At 42.1% G+C, this 20,647-nt stretch overlaps 1 protein-coding gene across 1 annotated transcript; it reads right to left on the bottom strand.

Annotated features, from left to right (window-relative positions):
• Positions 1-359: 359 nt before the first annotated feature.
• SLC39A6 (solute carrier family 39 member 6) lies at positions 360-18,959 on the bottom strand. The gene is made up of 10 exons (XM_072329734.1): positions 18,828-18,959; positions 17,471-18,201; positions 15,661-15,841; positions 15,227-15,396; positions 14,043-14,255; positions 12,796-12,865; positions 11,186-11,563; positions 8,210-8,290; positions 5,825-6,015; positions 360-5,120 (listed from the first exon to the last, which is right to left on the bottom strand). The coding sequence occupies exons 2-10, from the start codon at positions 18,194-18,196 to the stop codon at positions 4,968-4,970; spliced, it is 2,163 nt and encodes a 720-aa protein (XP_072185835.1). The 5' UTR covers positions 18,197-18,201; positions 18,828-18,959; the 3' UTR covers positions 360-4,967.
• Positions 18,960-20,647: the final 1,688 nt, after the last annotated feature.

Below are 20,647 nucleotides of genomic sequence, written 5' to 3'. Positions count from 1 at the left end.
GTGGGGAGACATCATTGCAGCCTTCTGCTACTTAAAGGGAGCTTATAAACAGGAGGGAAATAGACTTTCTACATGGTCTGATAGTGACAGGAGAAGGGGGAATAGCTGTGAAATAAGGGATATTTGGATTAGATGATAGGAGGAAATTCTTTCCCTGGAGGGTGGTGAGGCGCTGGCACAGCTGCCCATAGAAGCTGTGGTGCCCCATCCCTGTAGGCACTCCAGTCCAGGTTGGATGGGGCCCTGGGCAGCTGAGCTGGTGGGGGGCAGCCCTGCCCATGGCACGGGGTGGGGCTGGGTGGGTCTTTCCAATCCAAACAGCTGTGGGGTTCCAAGTAAACACAAAAGAAACAGCACTTTGTTCAGTGGTTTATTCCATCAAGCACACAGCAACACAAAGGCAGCTACAACCATTGTTTAAACGTACCGAAATCACATTTCAAGTAAGAACACATGGCATGAAAACATGGTTTCTGCTTCTATTTGTGGCAAACAGAACAAACTAATTTCCACAGAAGTTGTAATTATGCTTGACTCTGAATTCATGCAACAGAAGAAGCTACTTGGATTTACACCTTGTAGCCTTGAATGCTTTTTAAACAAATACAGTTCATTGTGCTCCTGCACAGTATCTCCCATCAATATAGAACAACCACGCTGCTTGACCCAGGCAGGTCAAGAACTCAGGCAAGGACTGGCATCTGTGCAGTAGAACTCTTGTTGCAAGTAAGGACAGCACATGACTGATGTTACATACACACACAAGCCAAAAGCTTAAGAAGAACGCGGCACGATGAAAATCAGAGTCCACCCTTCCTTGCTCTGTTTGCCCAAGGTCAGCGCAGGCACTACATAAGGTGGATACAGCTGCATTCAACACTCAGCTCTGTATTGTAGTTAACAAGGACGCAAAAAGTGCTCTCTTTTATCAGCCACAGCAGGCAGGCACATTACCACAAGCTGCTCAGAAACATCAATGCATAAAAATAAAAGGCAGCTTAGAGGCTCTGCTCTATCCCTCTGTCAAAGCACGACAAGTTTCACCGCAAGTACCTTTAAGAAGCAGGACCTTTGCTTCTGCTAAAGGCTGACAATGAAAACATGGGCCAGCTTTGTCACCTTGCTGCTACCAACAGCACATTTCGAAGCACCTTTGGTTTCCTCACGTAGTGCTTTGCCCACCAAAGCCAAATGTGCTGGAGCACCCAGCCTACCCAAGTACTCACAGCCAGCTCATCTCACCCTCCTTCCCACGCATGCTGCAGGCAGTTTTATTTGTCAGGTTCATCTATTAGTAATGTATTTTGATCTGCAGATACATTCGTGTCAGTTTCTCTTGTTGCAAGCCAGCCAGCAACTCACAGGAAGCACAAACCAGAAGCTGTAGATTTATATCTGTTTAGTCACCAATCTAAATATCTCATAGGGGACACAGCCATGCGCCTGCTTCCTGTCTCCCATCTACCACACAGACAAGAGAAGTCATCTTCTGACTTCAGCAATTAAGGCTTTAGGCCAACAGAAACCACAAGAATTCAAAGCAAACTGAGTCAGGAGCCACCCATGTCTGAAATAGCTCACAACCAAGGAAGTGAGTGCATTCAATTTCTCTGATGGCCGAGGGTGAGGAACAGAAGGCATGTAACAGGGCTGTGAGAGGCTCAGAGGGATGGGGAAGAGATGACTTGACAAGCGTTCTGCCTGGGAACACATCGTGCTCATGAGAAGCAATGCAGAAGCCAGAACTGGAGCACATCAGCTCTAACAATGACTGGTGGCATCACCCCAGGAAAGGCGAGACCTGCTTAGACAGGGCACAACCAAAGTCAGGTACATCCAACTGCAATTTGGCAATGCTAAGAAGAGACCTCCAGACGAAGAAGAGTGTTCAAAGATCTGGACTGACTGGGACCACTCAGGTTAGAGGTCAGTAGAGAAGGCACCACCAACTGGTCAAGGCATGGAAGCTTCAGTTTTGACATGAGGGTGTGAGGGGATGGGAGTGCTCTTTTAAAACTTGTTTTGTTTTTCTGAAGAAGGTGGCAGTGATGTGCACATGCCAGAGACTGAACAGCCTCTACTACAGAACTACGAGTCAAAGATGATGATGTTCAAGTACTTGGGGTACTGAAGAGAAAGATCAGCTGTGGGGCTGTATGCACAGCTTTAACTATGACAGTTTGGAAACGGTCCTAACACAGATAAGGGCAAAAGTGCCATAAGAATTTACATTGTTTGAAAGAACCTGAAGTCACTTTCTCTTCAGAGCAAGTTCAAGAGAGCTAACAGTTTATAAGCAGGGAAGAAAGGGAAGCAACAGGTGGGACAATACATGTAACTTTTCTAATTCAGTCTTGGGAACACGAGAATAAGACTGCTGTGAGAAGCAGCAAGCAGAGGTAGCACAGAATGGCAGATCAAGGAGATGCTACAAAAACATAGCAGATGGCTGTTGTACCACGGTGTGGTTCCTCTGCACCACCAACTGCAGGACTCCCTTCTGCCATCCTCCATCTGCTGTTTATTCAGAGGTGCGCTTCTGAAGGAAGTACAGAGGGTTAACCAAAAGGCAGGAGTGTAGAATAAAGGGAAAGGGGAATAAAAAGGTAAAGTGCTTGATGCAGGGCAAGGACGCACCTGTATTTTATCAGTTAGAGATGAAATGAGCGCTCTAAAAGAGAAGCCTGTTCTCCTCTCCTAACAACTGCTCATAGGTTCATAACGTGCAGATTTGTTGGCGCTGGATAAGACTGCAGCACACCACAGTGCTTCACCTTAGGATGCATTAACCCTCCTCTGCCTCCTGACTTCAAAGGAAACAAGACAAATCCTGTTCCAAAGACACTGGCCAAATGCTGACTGCAGGAAGATCCAAGAAACAAGCTTTTCCTTTGAGGCTGAGATCCCCCATACAGATCAGGCAACCTGGAGAATGATAACGAGCTCTGCTCACTCTGCTTTCAAAAGGGAATCATCAGCACAATTCTCCCAGCTTCTAGATACGTAACTTCTTGGGGGATAGGAAAAGTGTGCTTGATTTGCTCCTTTTTCTTCTGCTCCCAAATTCAGATGTAGTAAATATTTTACTGAGCACACTAATTCTCCTCCCATGATTTTCCACTGTTATGGAGAGTACTTTTAAAAAAGCACAGAAATGAAGTTCAAGCCGTCGCTTAATTCAGAGTTAAAAAAAGGAAGGATAAGTATTCACCACACAAGAGCCTGAAAAAAATCTATTCTTATTTAAGCCTTCAGTATGAGCTGCAGCACTGGCATCAAAACCTTAACAGATCTATTGCTGATTATTCCAGCTTGCTCTGGAAACGTTGATTGAACAGCTTCCCATCACTGCGGAAAGGAGTTTGAATAAAAGTCTGGTTAACCTGAGTAAAGAATTGAAGGCAGGTAAACAAGAGAACAGCCCACTGCCTGCACACATTGTTTTTCAACCAGCGACAAAGAAACAACAAATAACAAATCTTCCAATTCATTCCAAACATCCATTTTTGTTGTGACAGTTTTGGCTTTCATTTTAACAACAGACCACCATACGCCAGACTGCTTTAACTTGTCAAACACGGAATCATCAAATACCTCCTCTTCATTCTTTTTACTCAGCTGAAGAAGATTTGAAGCAGTGGTAAAGTTGAATCAGAGAGAAATTCTAATGGCTTGTTTCTGGTTTTAAGTAAGCGGGTTAAGATAGCGTATCTTACTATGTAAAAGTTGAGGCACACAATCACATACGGCTCGCATTTCCTGCACATTCTGCAATGTTGTAAGTGCAGGATTCTGGATGCCAGATATGTTTGGTTTGGTTTTTTATTTTGACAGTTGGCTTTTTCATCTTTCCTTCCTACAGACACTGTCAGGGTGGTTGAGATATTAAGACCACAAGCTGGTAAGCACAAACTGCATGCTCACGTACATGTGGGTTATTCTTCATATGCTGCTTCCCTATTGGGTCTTCCGGCTTTAGCTGAAAGGATGTAACTGTTCTGCAAGCACAGGTTTATTTTATGTCATTATGCAGAACTAGAAGGAGTCAGCTTTCCTGGTCATCCCATTTCCTAAGCTAAATCAAGAAGGCTGTTGTAGCAAAGGACTGCTAACACTACTCCCTACGATATCAAGAACTGTGATATAACTTCACCATTTTAGACAGCATAAATATGATAAAATGCTACTTTAAAAGTCTCTTTAACAGTATCCAAGTATACTACAGCTACAGCCACGCTGTTATGATGTAATAGCCCTACTGTTGTTGCCAATTTGAGGAATCTATGAAGAGTAACTTCCATCAGTAGGGAAGAAGCAGGTGAAACACACTTGTCGCAAACACTTCAATCAAACGATTTCACATGAAATCATCTGCAGTAGAAACCAACTGGAATAGGAAACAGAATCCACAAGGAGAAACACCACCAAGAGGATGGAGTGAGCTCACCTGCCACCCCCTGCAAACAAGGTGGACAGAGAAGAGATCAGTTTCGACCAGTATAAATCCATGCAACCAACTGCATGTCTTTGCTATTTTACGCTGCTCACTGTGCTCTCTGTTCACTGGTTTTGATTGATGAGAACCACTGACATTTTGTTTCTTTATACCAACAAAAACATGAAGTAAAAAAAAATGCCGCTGTTGCATATATTTACACACAGTAAATAAGTTCACAAAAACACTTTGGCCCCCACCACAGGCGACACTGCATTAATAGATTTGGCACTCGCTGTGACCTACTGAGTTTGTCTTGCCGCAGTACCGTATGCAACACTACATTCCAAGTGAAAAATCCTTACAGTTCTCATTGCTATGGGAGAAAAAAGGGTTGGGGGATTGAAAAACCCAAGGACAACAACAAAACACACCGACAGAAATACCAACTATACCAAGTGTGCCCCTCCGTTATGGAATAAAAAAAACAACTAGCAGTTATAACTTAACACCAAGCTCTACCTGGCAAAGATTACAGGTTTATGCTGAATACAATTTTATGTTCAAACACCGAGATGAGCAGCATTATCCCAAAACCTAAGAGAATCCCAGCATTCTGTAACAGAAAGTATCCCCAGCGGCTACATCCATGGTCGCTAGCATCGTTGTGGAGCATTTCAGGCACCTAAACAAACAAGACAGTGTTAAATGCCTTCAAAACAAACAGTCATTTAGAACAGCTCTTCAATGATGTGGCATACGGCAGCTCAGTCTTACCCCTCAAGACTTTTCTGTTGGCTGCATTAATACTACATCATGAATCAGAAGTAACTCAACATGAGTAATATTATCTGTCTACTTTCATATAAGCTATTTACACACACAGAGAATCGGTAGTGGTCTAATTACTGTTTCCATGATAATTAGGCTGATGCCTTAATTATACCTGGAGTAAAGGGCTAGCTTATTTACCAGCTGATTTCATCAAGCCACACCAAGCATTTTACTCTTAAAATGACACTTACGCTTCCATGAACATCCACTAAGCACTTTGTACTTCTGTACAAACGTAATCCTGATACAGGAGAGATTTTAATACAATCCCAGCTTCACCAAAAGAAGCACTAATGATTTGCTGCAAAATGCAGATCGCGTTTGGTGGTGGAGAAAGCCAGCAAGACTACAAGTTGCACACCATCTGCACCAACACTAAACTAACTACAAGCAATCTTGCACCTGGACATTTAACTGAGCGCTTCTCAGTACCTTCAACCACCAAAGAAACGCTGGGAGGAGAGAGAGCAGAATTATTTATGATCAAAGGTTAATTGATATCAATTCTTACACTACGCAATGTGTAACACGGGATATGTAAACACAACCACTTACCATATCCACAAGCGCCACATACATGAATAAGCCAGCAGTAAGTGCAAATATCCACATGGAAACATTGTCCGCGTAATGACCAATAAGTATCCCAGTCGCCATTCCAAGGTAGGCCAACATTGCTGACAGAGCATTGTAAAGCACAGCCTGCTTGACAGTCATACCAGCTTTTAGAAGTACGGCAAAATCTCCTACAGCAGGAGAAAACAGAACAGAAGTTATCAGCCAGAAAGAACTCCCATCATTCAGTGTAGAAATCTGTTCTAAGATCAGTATAATATATCTAAACAAAAGAGAGTAAAATAATGCAAGCTTATTGTTTGGAAAAAAACAACACCAAAACTGTCTGTATTGAAAAAACAAGTAATTTCTCTCCAGTTACAATAATTACAAGCAGTCTCCAAAGTGGAGTTGAGAAGTTTGTTGCAGCAGCTTTTCCCAGGAGATGGTACAATTACGATTAACTGGTAGAACGTTATGAACACTGCTTAGCAGTAAGAACAGTATTTCCTCCCCAGTCAACACCAGCTAGCCCAATGTGTTTCGTATTCCTACACCACTCCATGTTCTCTGTTAAACAAGGTTTTCACAGTAAATTTTCTGTGTTGACCAAAATAGCCGGATTTAAATTTTAGAAGCATTTCTTGTCTGAAAGCAAATACAACATTTGAATCCAAAACAGCGGATGTATAACATGAATTTATTCTGTATGCTTATATTAATGACACCTTGTATGTGTAGTTCATAGAAGTTGTGCAGTTCCTACAGAATTTATATTAAGATGAACAAGATAATTTCTCCCTTGCCATAAAATCACGTATGTTCTCCAGAGAAAGTAATTTATTTCTACAACTAATTGTACAGACAGCCAGATGTATCATTTAATAAATGCTTTGATATATACACGCTGGCTTACAAGCTCTGTTAAATGTAATTGAGCAGTTCACTTTCTAGAGGATTAAATCACTTTAAGAAGAGCAAGCAAAACATTCTCTCCTCATTCTGAACTCCATGTAAGACCATGGTGACTAAGACAGAAATATCAGTTACATGTTCAAAACACTTCAACAATTGGAAAGGAAATCATAGAATCACCAAGGTTGGAAAATACCTTCAAGATCATCCAGTCCAACTATCCACCTATCACCAACATTTCCTCACTATACCGCATCCCTCAGTACAACACCTAAATGTTTCTTGAACACCTTCAGGGTTGGTGACTCCACCATCTCTCCAAGCAGCTCATGCCAGCACCTGACCACTCTTTCTGAGAAGAAATTTTCCCTAACACCCAACCTGAATCTCCCCCCAGTGCAACTTGGGACCATTCCCTCTCATCCTATTGATGAATATACAGAAGAGACAGACCCCCACCTCACCACAGCCTCCTCTCCGGGAACTGTAAAGAGTGGTAAGCTTTCCCCTGAGCTGCTTCTCCAGAGCTCAACCCAAAAGTTGAGTCCTGCTCTCAAGAGCAGGGCATAACAGTAAACTTATAGGCATTTCTATATGAAACTGCAGTCATGAATTCTGATCACTTTAGACTTTAAAAAGAAGCATTCTAAAATATTTTTAAGTAGCTCTAATTTAAGGGAGGAACTCCCTCAGTTCTTTATAAGACTTAAAAGGAAAAGCGGGACAATACTACACAAAGGATTTTGACTAATTGTAATTCTAATTTCAACAGCACATGAGAATAAAACTGAACAGACATAACAAAAGCAATCACTAGCATGCACTCTTCCGCCATTCACTATCTATGCTTTGAAGAATAAGAATTACAAACTATACAGAACAATTTGTAAATGGCTACAAGAGAGTTAAACATGGTAGCGGAGATGTTTAGATTTTTAAAAGGAGTATTAATTCAGTTCATAAACATTGTTTTAAATAGAAGTATCATTGAGTAGACAGTCTGATATGGCTGAAGTTGACTGAAGTTGACTGAAGTTGACTGTATGGGAAATGTTGAATCACGTCCTGAACCACTGATTGATCACCTGGGGCAAGCAATGAGTCAGCCCTGGGAGCACAGGTGAAGGCAATTCAGCTGTGTGACCAAAGGGGTGAAGCCTGACTGCACCACTCCTAGATCTCATTTAAGGGTTGACTGCCACCAGGCAAGGATCTCTTCCTGGAGATCACTCCTTTTGAAGTTTTCCTGCTAGCTTAATACACAGGTGAGCATTTTCATTTACTTTTAATCCCTTTCCACCATGATAATCGATCTGTAGATACTAACCACACCACTCAGTGTATCTGTCAATTATACACTGACGTATCAAAAAACTGGACTGTGTCACAGAATAAAATAACCCACAATTCCCCAGCGTGCACCTGTGAGTACCTGGGTGGCTGCAGCATACTGAAATATTCATGTCTTACCTAGCTCATGGGGTAATTCATGGCAAAACACAGCCACAGACGTGCTTAATCCACTTGATAAGCCTTCAGTAAAGGCTGCTCCTACAGAACGACAGGAAAAAAAGACATTAGGTCATATTCAGTCATCAGGTGCTGACACATTGTTACAGCTGCTTATTAGGTTAGGACACACAATTATTCTCACTCAAATCTTCTTATGTTTCAGCAAGCGCTTAGAAGTGTCACTGAAGTTTTTAAGATTGATATATGTCCACCCAAAGCAACACAATGCCCTCTAAACCTCTTAAAGCAAACCAAATTTCACTCATTTCTGAAATAAGCCCAATACCATACTGCAAAGAGGAATACCGTCGTCTGTAGCTGCTTGCACGCAGCTTGGACTCTGGAGCAGGGCTGTCAGAGGGATAGCTACAACAGTTGTGAGAGCACAGGAGAGAAGCTCATCTCTCCACCAGTACTCCAAGAGCTTTCACCCAGGCAAAGCTGTCACATTTCTGACAACAGTTGCAGGGAAGTGAGTTGTGCTTGGAAGAAAATAATCACCCAATACTTCACATGGTCAGATAAAGGCCAGCACTACAAGAAGAAAACTTTTTAGTGGTAGGCAATTCTAGAGGCACACTTGAGAACTAGAGCTATTGCACAGGGAAATCCACAGCTTGGAGCCCACCTGGATGATGGTGTGGAGACCACCAGGCTCAAGTGATCTGGCACAGAGAGATACAGACTACCTAAAACACAGTTCAAGGTGGATGTGAATGTTTCCCCACAGGCTTACAAGATAATCAGAAGCCTACAGCACATGGTCTAATAGCTTGAGGAGTTATTTAACTTCCCCTTCGCTAGAATAAACAGCCCACAGCCACCTTCAGTATAGATACAAAAGCAGGAGCCTAGCTCTTCAAAACAGTGATGGATAACAAGTCAGAAAGGCTGCAAATTACAAACAGGAGCTTCAGGCTGGACACAATTAACACCTTCATTATTAAGAGAGAGGTGCAAGAGCAGAAGAGGCTGGCCACAGAAAGGGAGAAACACTCATCCATGTAAGTTTCCAAGGCGTGGCTATGCATATCCATGACTGGCCCAACCAAGTGTTTCCAAGCACTGTGATTCAAGCGACCTCTGAGGAGTACCCAATTCTGTGGTTCTATATTCCAAGTTCAACTCAGTGAGCTGCAGTGTACAAGACTAAAGCTATTCTGATTTAAGACCTCAACAAGAGTATTTCACACAGCACTCCAAAACACTTAGTCATTGCAATCTACACAGTAATTAACACGTAAGTGACAAGTTACTGCTACTTGACTAGCTAAAGAGGCTATTAGTGAAAACTATCAATCTTCTCTATGCATCAGTCTGTTTTCTTCTAAATGCTACTTTATGGTTTTTGAGTCAGATTTTGAAAGAGACAGAATAGCTACAGTTATCTCTTAAGACAGGAGACCTCAGAATTAAATTGGGCTTCAGTTCCTGAAGAGACTAGATAAGGAAAGCAGAAGGCAATTACGTCCTCCCATGCCTGCATCCTCAATGATCTAGGAGTTCCTCCACATTACTGCCTTTATACAATGTTTTCAGTCTTATCACTTATTAGAAGAAAGTAAAAATATGAGAGTCCAGCTAAGCCACAAAAGGTAAATCTAATTTTGTGGCCACAAAGGCAAACTATACAAAACCTGACTGTGTTACCAACTACTTAAACAGCTGACAAAGCTGTATGCTGCCTGCACACATAACAACCAAAAGAGAAGCTTAAGAACAGGAATATTTGATTTTATATTTCACTGACTATTCGTGTTTTAACACATTTTGAGCAAACTGAGTACTACATTAATGTATCTGATTGATGATACTCCCCCTCAAGAGGCTGATTTAATAGTGTTATGGTATTTACAAATATATTTGGCTCCTCACTTCTCTCAAAAAATAGAAGAAAAAAATATAGGTAAGATTAGCATGGAAACAAAAAGCATTCAGCATTTTAGTTACTCAGTTGAAGCTATGCAGAAAGTTGAAATCACAGAGCATAATTTCTTAAAGTGCAACTGTTTCATGATGGAAATGAAAGCACTTCAACTCTCATTGCCATATAAAAATCACAAGAGATTTAAGGGAAAAAGTAACTGAGAGAAATTAGCAATAGCAGCAATCACATGAAATGAACAAACTTAGGTTTAGCCAGAAAGCCTTCACTTTTCGACACAGAAGATGTTCACGTCTTCATACAAATAAGCAGAAATATTCTGTAAGTAGTATGGGCGAAGCATCAAATGGGTGGTTTCAAACTCATCCAGAACTTAAAAGAATAAAAATCTCCCTTTTCATTAGTCTGAACGTGGCAGCACTTTTAAAGGCTATTGCTCTCACTTGTTCAATAAGCTTTTACAAGCCTCTCTAGTTTTCTTTTCATAACTGTCAAATCATAGCTCCTTTCCAACCCTTCCTAATGCTATGAAATAATTGATTCTGCCCGTAATTTGAATGCAAATCTTTTCTCTACCACACATTCAGAACTCATCTGTTAGAAAACTTACATTCCATTATTCAGCTTTGATAAAGAAATAAATATAAAAGCTTAAATCAGAAGGTCTCTTCTCACATTATTCTTTGAACTGACTGAGCCCAAATAGCTGTAAACACTGCTGTGAGAAAACAGTTACTATCCAGCTTTCTGCTAAAACAGGAATGGACTTGTCTAGGCAGTAAGATTGTTCCTGCTGAACTGACTCTATTACTTTGTAGGGGCTGGTAATGAATCCAATCCAACAGCTAAAAAAAAAACCAACCAAACAACACAAAAGCACTACACAGAATAGCATTAATTACTGAATACAAGATCATGAAGAACAGCATAAAAACTAAGGATGATTACTGACTCAATTTCACTTTCTATAATTCAGTTCTACCATCAAATTTTCCCTCTAGAAAGGAGGCTCCAGGATCCAAGCTCAAATCCTGGAGACCAACACTTACCAATTGCTAGGCCATCACTGAAATTGTGCAGTCCGTCTCCCATGATCACCATCCACGCTAGAGTTGCTATTCCAGCGTCCTTCAGTTCTTCACGCGAGTAGCGCTGACTGTGACTGTGTGGATGATGGTTCTGATGATGATGGTGATGAAGAATGTGATGGTAGTCGTGGTGGTGATGACTCAAATGATCTGTCTGTCCAAGAGTATCGTGTAAGTGGGAATGACATTTGTTCCTACAGCCCCTGGATACATATTCATTATCAGCCTCCTCTTGATGAGAATGAGCTATCATGACTTCTTCTTCTTCTTGCACAGCTGGCTGCTGAGAAATGAAGGGCGATGGATCTTGTGAGTCTGCCCCTAGATAGCCCTCAGACCCTGTTACAAAAACCCAGAGCATAATATTATGTATTTTTAAAGTCATCCGTGAAGCAAAGATAAAACGAGCAAGTTCAATAAGTGATAAAGAAAAAAAATTAGCAAGCATAAAAGTTGAAGTTGATAACCCAGAGTGCCAGACCAAATGCTTCCACAACCAATTTTTGTTTTAATCAGATTTTGGGGAAAATTCTTATGTCATAGCAATAAAAATCTTTTACTTTGTCTCCTAACACTAAAGCAGTCCCATACATTATGGCCAAAAATGTCTCCTAAAACATCGAAGAAGGAAAAAAAGCCCAAACCCCAAACCTTTCATCTAAGACGCAGTGCAATTTAAGTACAACAGCATGAGTCTCTATGTTCAAATTTCATAGAGTGAAAGCTGTTAGTTCAATTGTTTCAGAACAAAAAAAGCCTGAAATGCATATGTCATTAACTCATCTTTGGGCTAAAGAGTAAGAATGCAAGAGAATGAGATCACATTATGCAAAGTTCTGGCAAGCTCCCAGTATTCTGTATGGAAATAATTAATATACACAACTCATTAAGCTTCAGCACTTGAAAATATACACACAAGAATATTAACACAGAAAGTAAAGCGTCCTCATATGAATATAAACAATACGCTAACACTGACTATTTTATCTGACAAACTCTCCAGTCTTGTTATATTCTTTGCCTGCAGTTCTTTTCCTGCATTGCTGAGATCTCTTTCTTTAGACAGAAAATTATCTCCTAGAAAAACTGGAAGCTGCTCTTAGCTACAAGAGCCTACAAATACCTTGTGAGGTGTGGCTTTGTTTGCAACACGATCTTCAGGACATCCGACCATTTGCTAATCAAGTACTTTAGCATCCTGGATTATGGATTATCAACTTTAAGAATAAACGATCAAACACACAAAAAAATGGATGTAAAATATGCACGGTCTATTATTTAGACTTCTGTATCCAACATCTAGCAGTCTAATAGGAGAAGCGTAGAAGTCATTAGGTACATCTACATATGCAACAGGCATAGCCAGTAGAGCTACTCAGAATGACTTCAAAACACTCATTTCTAAACCAAATCCATTGCCTTCTTCAGAAAGGTTTGTTAGGTTGGAAGTAGGTAGCGATTCAACCTACAGTAAGAATCGAATGAATAAACTGCCGTCAATCAGATACAGTGCGTTTTTAAGCTGTGCTGTTGCACAAGAACAACTGTGCGGTGATATTACTGAGACTTACGATCATCTGTATCTAACTTTTCTTCATTCGCTGAAAACTTCTTACTTTCTCCATCATCTTCATTTTTTTTCTTATTCCAAAAGAAAATACTGGAGTTATGAATATTTTACTTATTTTCAGGATATACATGAGCAACATTATATTCACAACATTTATGCAGCTGCACAGAAAGAGGACAACATGGAAGCCATATAAAGGAGGCCGAGTAGGAACATTAGAAACTCTTAAGTACAGTAAAAAGACAGAAGTTCCCCAGGCTTCAAAAGAGTGAAAAAATGAACGTGAGTAAGTAAATACTATGTACTTCTGTGGAAAAAACATAGAAATATGCTAAACAAGAACCACTCTGCTAGATCTGTAACGCCGGTGTGGTGCTTAACACTGCCATACTGAAGAAAAGCCAAATAAAAATCCCTATTCATTGCTCACTAACATCAGTATCATAAAAGTTTATGATCAGTGGCTGCCTAGAAAGCCTTGTGCCTTAACCCAACAGCGGCTGACCGATACAGAAAATACTAGCCTTGCTTGAAACTCTTCACATCATCTCCTTGTGAATACATTTAATTAAAGATGGTGGAAATGATCCTGTCACTCACAGTTGGTATCGCTTACTCCAGTATCAACCACACCAACAGAACCAGCTGGGACCCAAGTAAACAAGCTTACAACTTCTGCACTGAATCTGCTGATCTAATGTTTACAACTCAATGAAATTATTTACACCTTCCACATAAAACACAGCATAGTAATGTGAAGGCTGTGTTGCTCTACCACTTTGAAAGAGAGAAGAGGAACTTGCCACCTAAAACATCACCTTCTGTCACCTTCTACAGCGCAGTCAGATGCTGAGTTGCCTAAGGAGCGACTGCTGCCCTTGCCCATTTTGAGGAAGTACTCCCTCAGCAGTAATGTGATAACTGCACGAGGCCATCTCATTTCATCCAGCTTGAGATTTAAAAGAACAATTTAAAGAATTACACATTTCTATAACCTCCTTGAGAAGTCAGAAAGAAATCAATAATGAACAATGACTTCTTAAATTTCTAACTTAAAACATAGCCGTGTGCTTCTTAAACAACCCACACATACTACCTCTCTGGTTAAAGGAGATAGTTCGGAGCTCTTCCCAAACATGACCACACAAAACAAAGCAAAAGAAATAAAAACCACCCACTGCCCAGTTTGAAAGCATCAAAGTCAACAAAAGAAGTAAAACAGAGCAGAGAAAGTAATCGTTTCTCTACCTTTTTCTTCTTGTCTTTAAACTGCTTTATTAAAGTGATCAAATGCTCCGCTAGAAACATAAAATACAAGCCTCCCAGCGCGGTAAGTCCCTTCCATGTAGAATCCAGGTAAGCACTCTCTTCTGTACTTTGAAAAACAAGATGCTTGAACAGAGGACCTTTGTTCTGTTCAAGTGAAGCCTTTTCATGGTGATGGTGGTGGTTTCCGTGAGACTAAAGGGAGAAGCAAGAGGGGGAAAACGATCATATTCAGAAGAACTGACAACAAAAGAAACATACAAAACTTTCTGCACACACTCCTCAAATCTTGAGGTGTAAGCACTTACAATGGGTTAGATGCTCTGGATACAGCCTCTAACAATTACAAGGAAAATCTCTTGACAAAAGCTACTGAGAACAATCCCGGCATTCATTCTCTCAGTGAAGCTGCTTGCAGGTATAATGCACACATGCATGCACATTTAGATTTTCAGTGGCCTCACGTGGAAAGTTCAAGACTAACAGAAATAAACAGAAAGAACTCACAGGGCTCTGAAACCTGTTGTTTCGTACATCTTACCTGGAAGCTGGATTAAGAGCTTTGAGAAACTTTGAAATGTTATAAGCATATTCCAACTTTATTGTCCATATCACCTATTAGTAACAGAACATGCTTATTAAGTAATGGTTTGTTTAGGACTAGAAATGTTCGATTCTGATAAAAAACTTTACAATAGATAAGCAATCAACATACATGTCTGATAACATGAAACTGGATTTTCTGTTCCCCATTTAAAGAGCACAGTGAACTATTTCTGCTGACTATAAGGTTCAAGAAACTGATGGAGGAAAAAAAAAGACATGACACTGCAATAAGAGACTAGAAAAACATGCAAAACTCTCGTGGGCAACAAACTGTGCATGATTTGGCAGCATGCGTGACTGAGAAAACAGGATACAGCTTGAGAGAAAGGGGTGTGAAATGTTATGCTGTAAGACTGACAGAAATAATACAAACAGCTCCAAACAGGAAGTTATTAGGAGAAAAATATATATATATATTTCTAGTAAATAATCTTATCTTACTAGCATATGTTTTATTAATTACTAGCATATGTTAATTAATGAAACCACCACTAACAGGCACAAACAGCTGTCAGTACATCCCTCTTGAAATAACTAATGAAACAGTAATTGATACTCACATGTGGAAGGAGATGTAAGAAGGCATCTCCGCTTAAAGTCCCCACAGCCAATGCCACAAGAAAACTTAGAAGAAATTTGAAAAACACACGATTCATCAGAGGCACCAGTATAACCCCCAATAAGGAAAGGAAACTGATGACTGAGATGGAGATAAAGCCGCCAATCCAAGCTGTTAAAAGAAGAAAAAGAAGATGTAAACAACTGCTACGTGAGATGCTGTTTGCTTAACATTTTTTTTATAAATCAAATAATCTTATCACCTGGTTAGGCAGCAGTTAAGCAGAGGGCCATAAAGATTTATGCCCACGCAAGATAAGAAGCGCTAAAGGAAAAATCATGAGCTTCTTTCAGCTTTGAAATGCATTTCTGAAATTCATAACATAAGTGGGTTTTGAGCAGGCTTTTATTTCACATTAGAAAAAAAATCACCTACCTATTTGCAGGGAATAACCTTTAGGAGGAGTTTCAGCTTTTTCACTACTCGCATGGACTATGCAGTACTTCCCATCAATCTGATTAATAAGAGCTGGGCAGAGATAGCTAAATTCTGTGGCAGACAACAATACTTCAGTGCTTATTCCATGGGACTGCATCAGCTTTGACGCGCTGGAGCACTGCGGAAAGACATTTCTTAAAGTTAGCCAGAATCAAAATACCGTATCTTAAAATGACAGCGTAGCCCATCTCAATTGAAATCAGTAGCAATCCCACATGACCGCCACTATATGGACAGTAATTACAAAGCAGTAACAAATCACTTCAGTAAGAAGTGCGCCTCCATCCTCTCTTCTGGCCCTGAAGGTGAGCTGGGTAGGGCTGACAGCTGATGCGTGATTATCGCACATCCTCAGCACAAGGAGGACAGATGGTTTGTTTTGAGATTAGAAACAACCTAACACTTCTGATTTAGAGGCAGTGTAAGGAAGTAACACAAAAAAGACCTTCAGCTTTGTTATATGTTACTACCATGGAAAGTCTTCCACAGAGCCCTACCACCGCACAGCTCCTTCAGTAAAGAACTTCCCACCCCATGACCTATAGGATTCGGTTCTCCCCTTGATTCCCACAGCAGCACTTCTGCTCTGATTGTGCAGAATGCAGCAATTACTCACACATCCAGCACCCACTAATCAAACGCTGCACATACCTGCTCTGAATTAACTAGAATAACCACGTAATTAAGACTCCAGAAGGACACTTGTTTTTTTTAAAGCTCTTAGTGGAGAAAGATTGTGAAACAGAACTGTCTATGATAAAAAGACTGACTTTAGCAGCACTCTTTTTCACTACCTTAAAATAACAGGCATCATTTTGCAGCAAACTTCTCTTCTTTAGTTATTTCCAAATCGGGGGCACACAGTACTTATTTCCTGCCCATGTGCAGAGAAGTACAAGCTCTATAAACACAGTCACACGTGCACACGGCTTTTGGCTGCACTTACATGGCAAGTAATTCATTTCAGGAAAACAGTATTAGAGTATTCACTTCATGGTGCCTTGGGTACTTGAAGTTCCCTCACTGCTTTTGCATGAAGTAAAGGGAGTTTTCCCACTGAGTATTGCTAACACGTATATACTTGCCTAAACAAAGCTCTTCAGTGTCATCACGTATTTTAGAGTAAGTAAATAAGTATATAAAAACAAACATGTGTTTATATTTAATATCACAGAATCACAGAATTGTAGGGGTTGGAAGGGACCTCTAGACATCATCGAGTCCAACCCCCCTGCCAAAGCAGGCTCCCTACACCACGTTGCACAGGTAGGCGTCCAGGCGGGTCTTGAATATCTCCAGAGAAGGAGACTCCACCACCTCCCTGGGCAGCCTGTTCCAGTGCTCCGTCACCCTCACTGTAAAGAAGTTCTTGCGCACATTCGTGCGGAACTTCCTATGCTGAAGTTTCAGCCCATTTCCCCTAGTCCTGTCCCCACGCACTACTGAAAACAGACCAGGACTACTGAAAACAGACTACTATACAAACTACTATAAACACATACCCCCTTCTAAAAACAAGTTAAATCTTACATAAATGAGATAGCGTAGGGATTGTCTGAGCTTGTGATCATAACACTTTTTCAAAGCAAAGAGTTTAGGTTCAAGAAAAACTACTATTCCATGTTTTTGCTATGAACACAGTTACACTGTAAAGCCTGGACCCAATTAAGCATTAAGCTTCCAGCAAGTAAACCATAACAATGCTCCCGATGGACCTCAGTTCCCAGTACACAACAGAGCATCTCACCTCTTGGCTATTTGGGTTTTTAAGTTTGGAATACAGGTAACTTCCTTTCTCCAGTTCCTTCGGAGAAACAAGAGATTCGTTTGACTTGGTGTTTGCAAGCCAACTCGTACTGCTTCCATTTGTGATGTTAACGGCGTTAGAACCAGCCAGGCCTACGTGAGCAATAGATTTGCCTTCTGCAGGTTCCAAGTGCTGCAGTTCGGAACTGTCATCTGTGGGAGTAGTGCTGATCGACCCAGTTATTTCATTAACAGCATTCTTACTGTGGACAAAGTTGTGCTGATGGTCTACGTTCTCTGCTTTATGAGGTTCCTTTGAATGATTGTTCCTGGGGTCTTTGTTAGCATCAGATTCATGGTTCGGACAAGCAGTCTTCTCCGAATTTTTACTCAAGGAAATATGGTTATGATGAAGATGATGCTCATGGTCGTGATCGTGGTTGTGATCTATTCTAATCCTTTTCATTTTATCTATCCCTATATTCTGGATCAGTTTTCTAAATCCTTCAATCGTCAGAGAGTTGTTCTCTCCATAACGATTAAAAAGTTCTTGAAGGTGATGCTTCTGCCTTAATCCTGCCATATCATCGTTAACGCCAGCTGCCTTTTCTGGAAACGTTCTCTCCAGTGTCTGCACAACAGTAGTCGTCTCCACTCCATGATGGTAACTTTCACACAACAGTATGAAAAACGATACAAGGAACGTGACAGATACCGTACTCTCCATTAGTCCTATTAGGCATTAAATGGGAAAATAAAAATAAATTTAAAAGTTTATCAGTTTGCATATGTCTTAACCTGCCATAAACTTCCAGAACTAGCAAAAAAGCCTCTCTGAAGCTACCGAAGTACTCAGAGAAGAGCCATACAGACTTGTCAGCACACAGTGGCCCTCTCAGCCCTGCAGCCTCACAGCACAGCACCTTCCCCGGCCAGAATCACACCTCATGGTGTGAGCTCACCTCAGCTCGGCCTGAGGCAGCTAACTAACACGAGAGAAAACGATGCCAGCATCCTCACAGCCGTGCCAACTGAGCTTAATACGCGGCCTTCCTCACGCTTAAGATAAGACTTATCTTTTCAGGTTTCGACCTCGTATTAGCGAGGAATATTATAAATTACACGCTTTTGCTTTAAAAGCGGAATTCCAAACCCTGCACCGCTCATTTCTCACAGCTCTCCCCCGACCAACGAGGCAAGCATTTCGCACGCCCCAACAGTTACTTCACACGCCGCTATCGCTCATCTCCTTATCCTCATCTCATCTCCTCACCACACCTCAGCCGGCGGCACCCCGCCCCGAGCCGCCGCCACGCGGCTGCCGGCCCCGCCCCGCCGTGGAGCGAGCACACGCCTACCCGATCGCTGCCCCGCAGCTCGGACACCGCAGGAGAAGGGAAATGGAGAGGAGGAGGCCGCGACGCCGGCTGCCGTTAGCCAGCAGCCCACCGCCGAGACCCCCACCCGCGGCCGCCCCTCAGCCGACGCACACGCGGGTCAGCGGTCACCCCGCCCCTTCCGGGTGCGGCGACCAATGGGGAAGGAGGGCGGTGTCACGAGGCGGCGGGCGCTGGGGGCGGGAGAGGGCCTGAGAGGCGGGTCGGGCTGGGCGTGGGCTGCGGGGGTGAGTGCTGAGGGGGGGCTTGGTTCTGAGAGCCTGAGTGGATGTGCGTGTGGTTGGGCTGCTCCTTGCGAGGTGCGGATGTTCTAAAGAGAGTTAAAATGAACTAAACGTGGTGAATCAGGGAATGGCTTGGGTTGGAAAGGAGCTTAAAGCCCCACACAGTCGCAACCCCCTGCTGTGGGCAGAGCCACACAGCACACACCAGCTCAGGCTGCCCAGGGCTTTGGGGCGAGAAGAGACTAGCAATAGTAACTGAAATACTAACTGAAATTAATAGCCATCCCGTAGAATCACAGAATCTTTACGGTTGGAAAAGACTATTAAGACCACCTAGTCCAACCCCAACCCTCTCCCACCATGCCCACTGACCGCATCCCTCAGTGCCACATCCACGCAGTTCCTGAATGCCTCCAGAAACGCTGACTCCACCGCCTGCCTGAGCAGCCTGTGCCACTGCCTCACCGCTTTGTATGAGAAGAAATTCTTCCTGACACCTGATGGTACTTGAGAGAAAGCACCAGATAGAACAGCATTCCTGAGGCTCCTGGGAGCAGTCCCTCACAAGGACTCGCAGTCCTCAAGGAGGACTGGCACAAGGTATGGGTGAGAAATTTGTTCGTGGAGTAGAAGTTGACTGATGAGTTGTAAGCAAAAGGCACGGGTAAATGGAAAGCGGTGTCACTCTTTGGTGACATACACAAGGGTACTGCAGCGAACACTGGTTGAATCTGTCATTATAATGAACGATCTGGCAGAAGAAAACTGCACTTCATGCACAAGTGAGCAGAGAAAGTAAGAAAGGATGGAGGTCACTTAGGAAGGGCTTGAAACTTGCTGCAAGCTGATAGGTGCCCTGTGTTTCTCAATTTCTGCTTTGCAATACCCCTCTTAAGTGACCGCAGCCCCATCACATTTGTATGCCCTGGCAGTAGGCTCTTGGTATTTCTCCTTTCTTCCTGTACCATTCCCAGAAACTTTACTTTCTTCCATTGCATCATTAATAGCACTGTGGCACTGGGTGCCGTTCTGCTAACACATCCCAAATGGTTTTGAATCTGGCCTCGCCCATGTCACCAATTGCCAAGGCCTCTCAGCTTGCTGGAGTGTGAAGGCAGTACCAAATCCTGCCCTAGAATATGACTTTCCTTGATTGATTGCCAGCAGCTTGAACTTAACATCCAGTCTCTTCTCAGCCATCTTTCTCCTTCTGTTTTCTGCTGCCACTGTCACTGCCCCTGGCTTGTCAGATGATTCACATTACAGATCTCCATACCTAATACCTCCAAGCCTGGATGAATTAAACATGTTTGTTCAAAGGTTTGGCTGACTAGAGGGCAGAATGGAGCTATGGTTTGTGAACGGATCCAGAAACAGCAGCAGATCAGGTGCTTAGGGATTTATTTCATGTACTAGCTTTGAAGTATGGAGAAAATACTGTGTCCCTCAGCCTTACTCCTTTTTTCCCTTGTGGGTGAGAAAGAGGATGCAAAATACAGGAGGGGTGTATTATTTTTTCATTTATGCTTATTCCCTTTGCATGAATAGCATTGACCA

Source organism: Excalfactoria chinensis, chromosome 2 (assembly GCF_039878825.1).
Source record: "Excalfactoria chinensis isolate bCotChi1 chromosome 2, bCotChi1.hap2, whole genome shotgun sequence".
In the NCBI taxonomy this organism is placed as follows: domain Eukaryota; kingdom Metazoa; phylum Chordata; class Aves; order Galliformes; family Phasianidae; genus Excalfactoria; species Excalfactoria chinensis.
The sequence above is the reverse complement of the archived record's forward strand: the minus strand, read 5'-3'. Positions and strand labels throughout refer to the sequence as shown.

Coding starts and splice junctions, on each gene's coding strand:
- SLC39A6 (XM_072329734.1), bottom strand. CDS start 18,196: ATGGAGAGTACGGTATCTGTCACGTTCCTTGTATCGTTTTTCATACTG. Junction 15,397..15,660: donor AGGTTATTCCCTGCAAATAG/GTAGGTGATTTT, acceptor TTCTTTTAACAG/CTTGGATTGGCGGCTTTATC. Junction 5,121..5,824: donor ATGTGGCGCTTGTGGATATG/GTAAGTGGTTGT, acceptor TTGTTTGTTTAG/GTGCCTGAAATGCTCCACAA.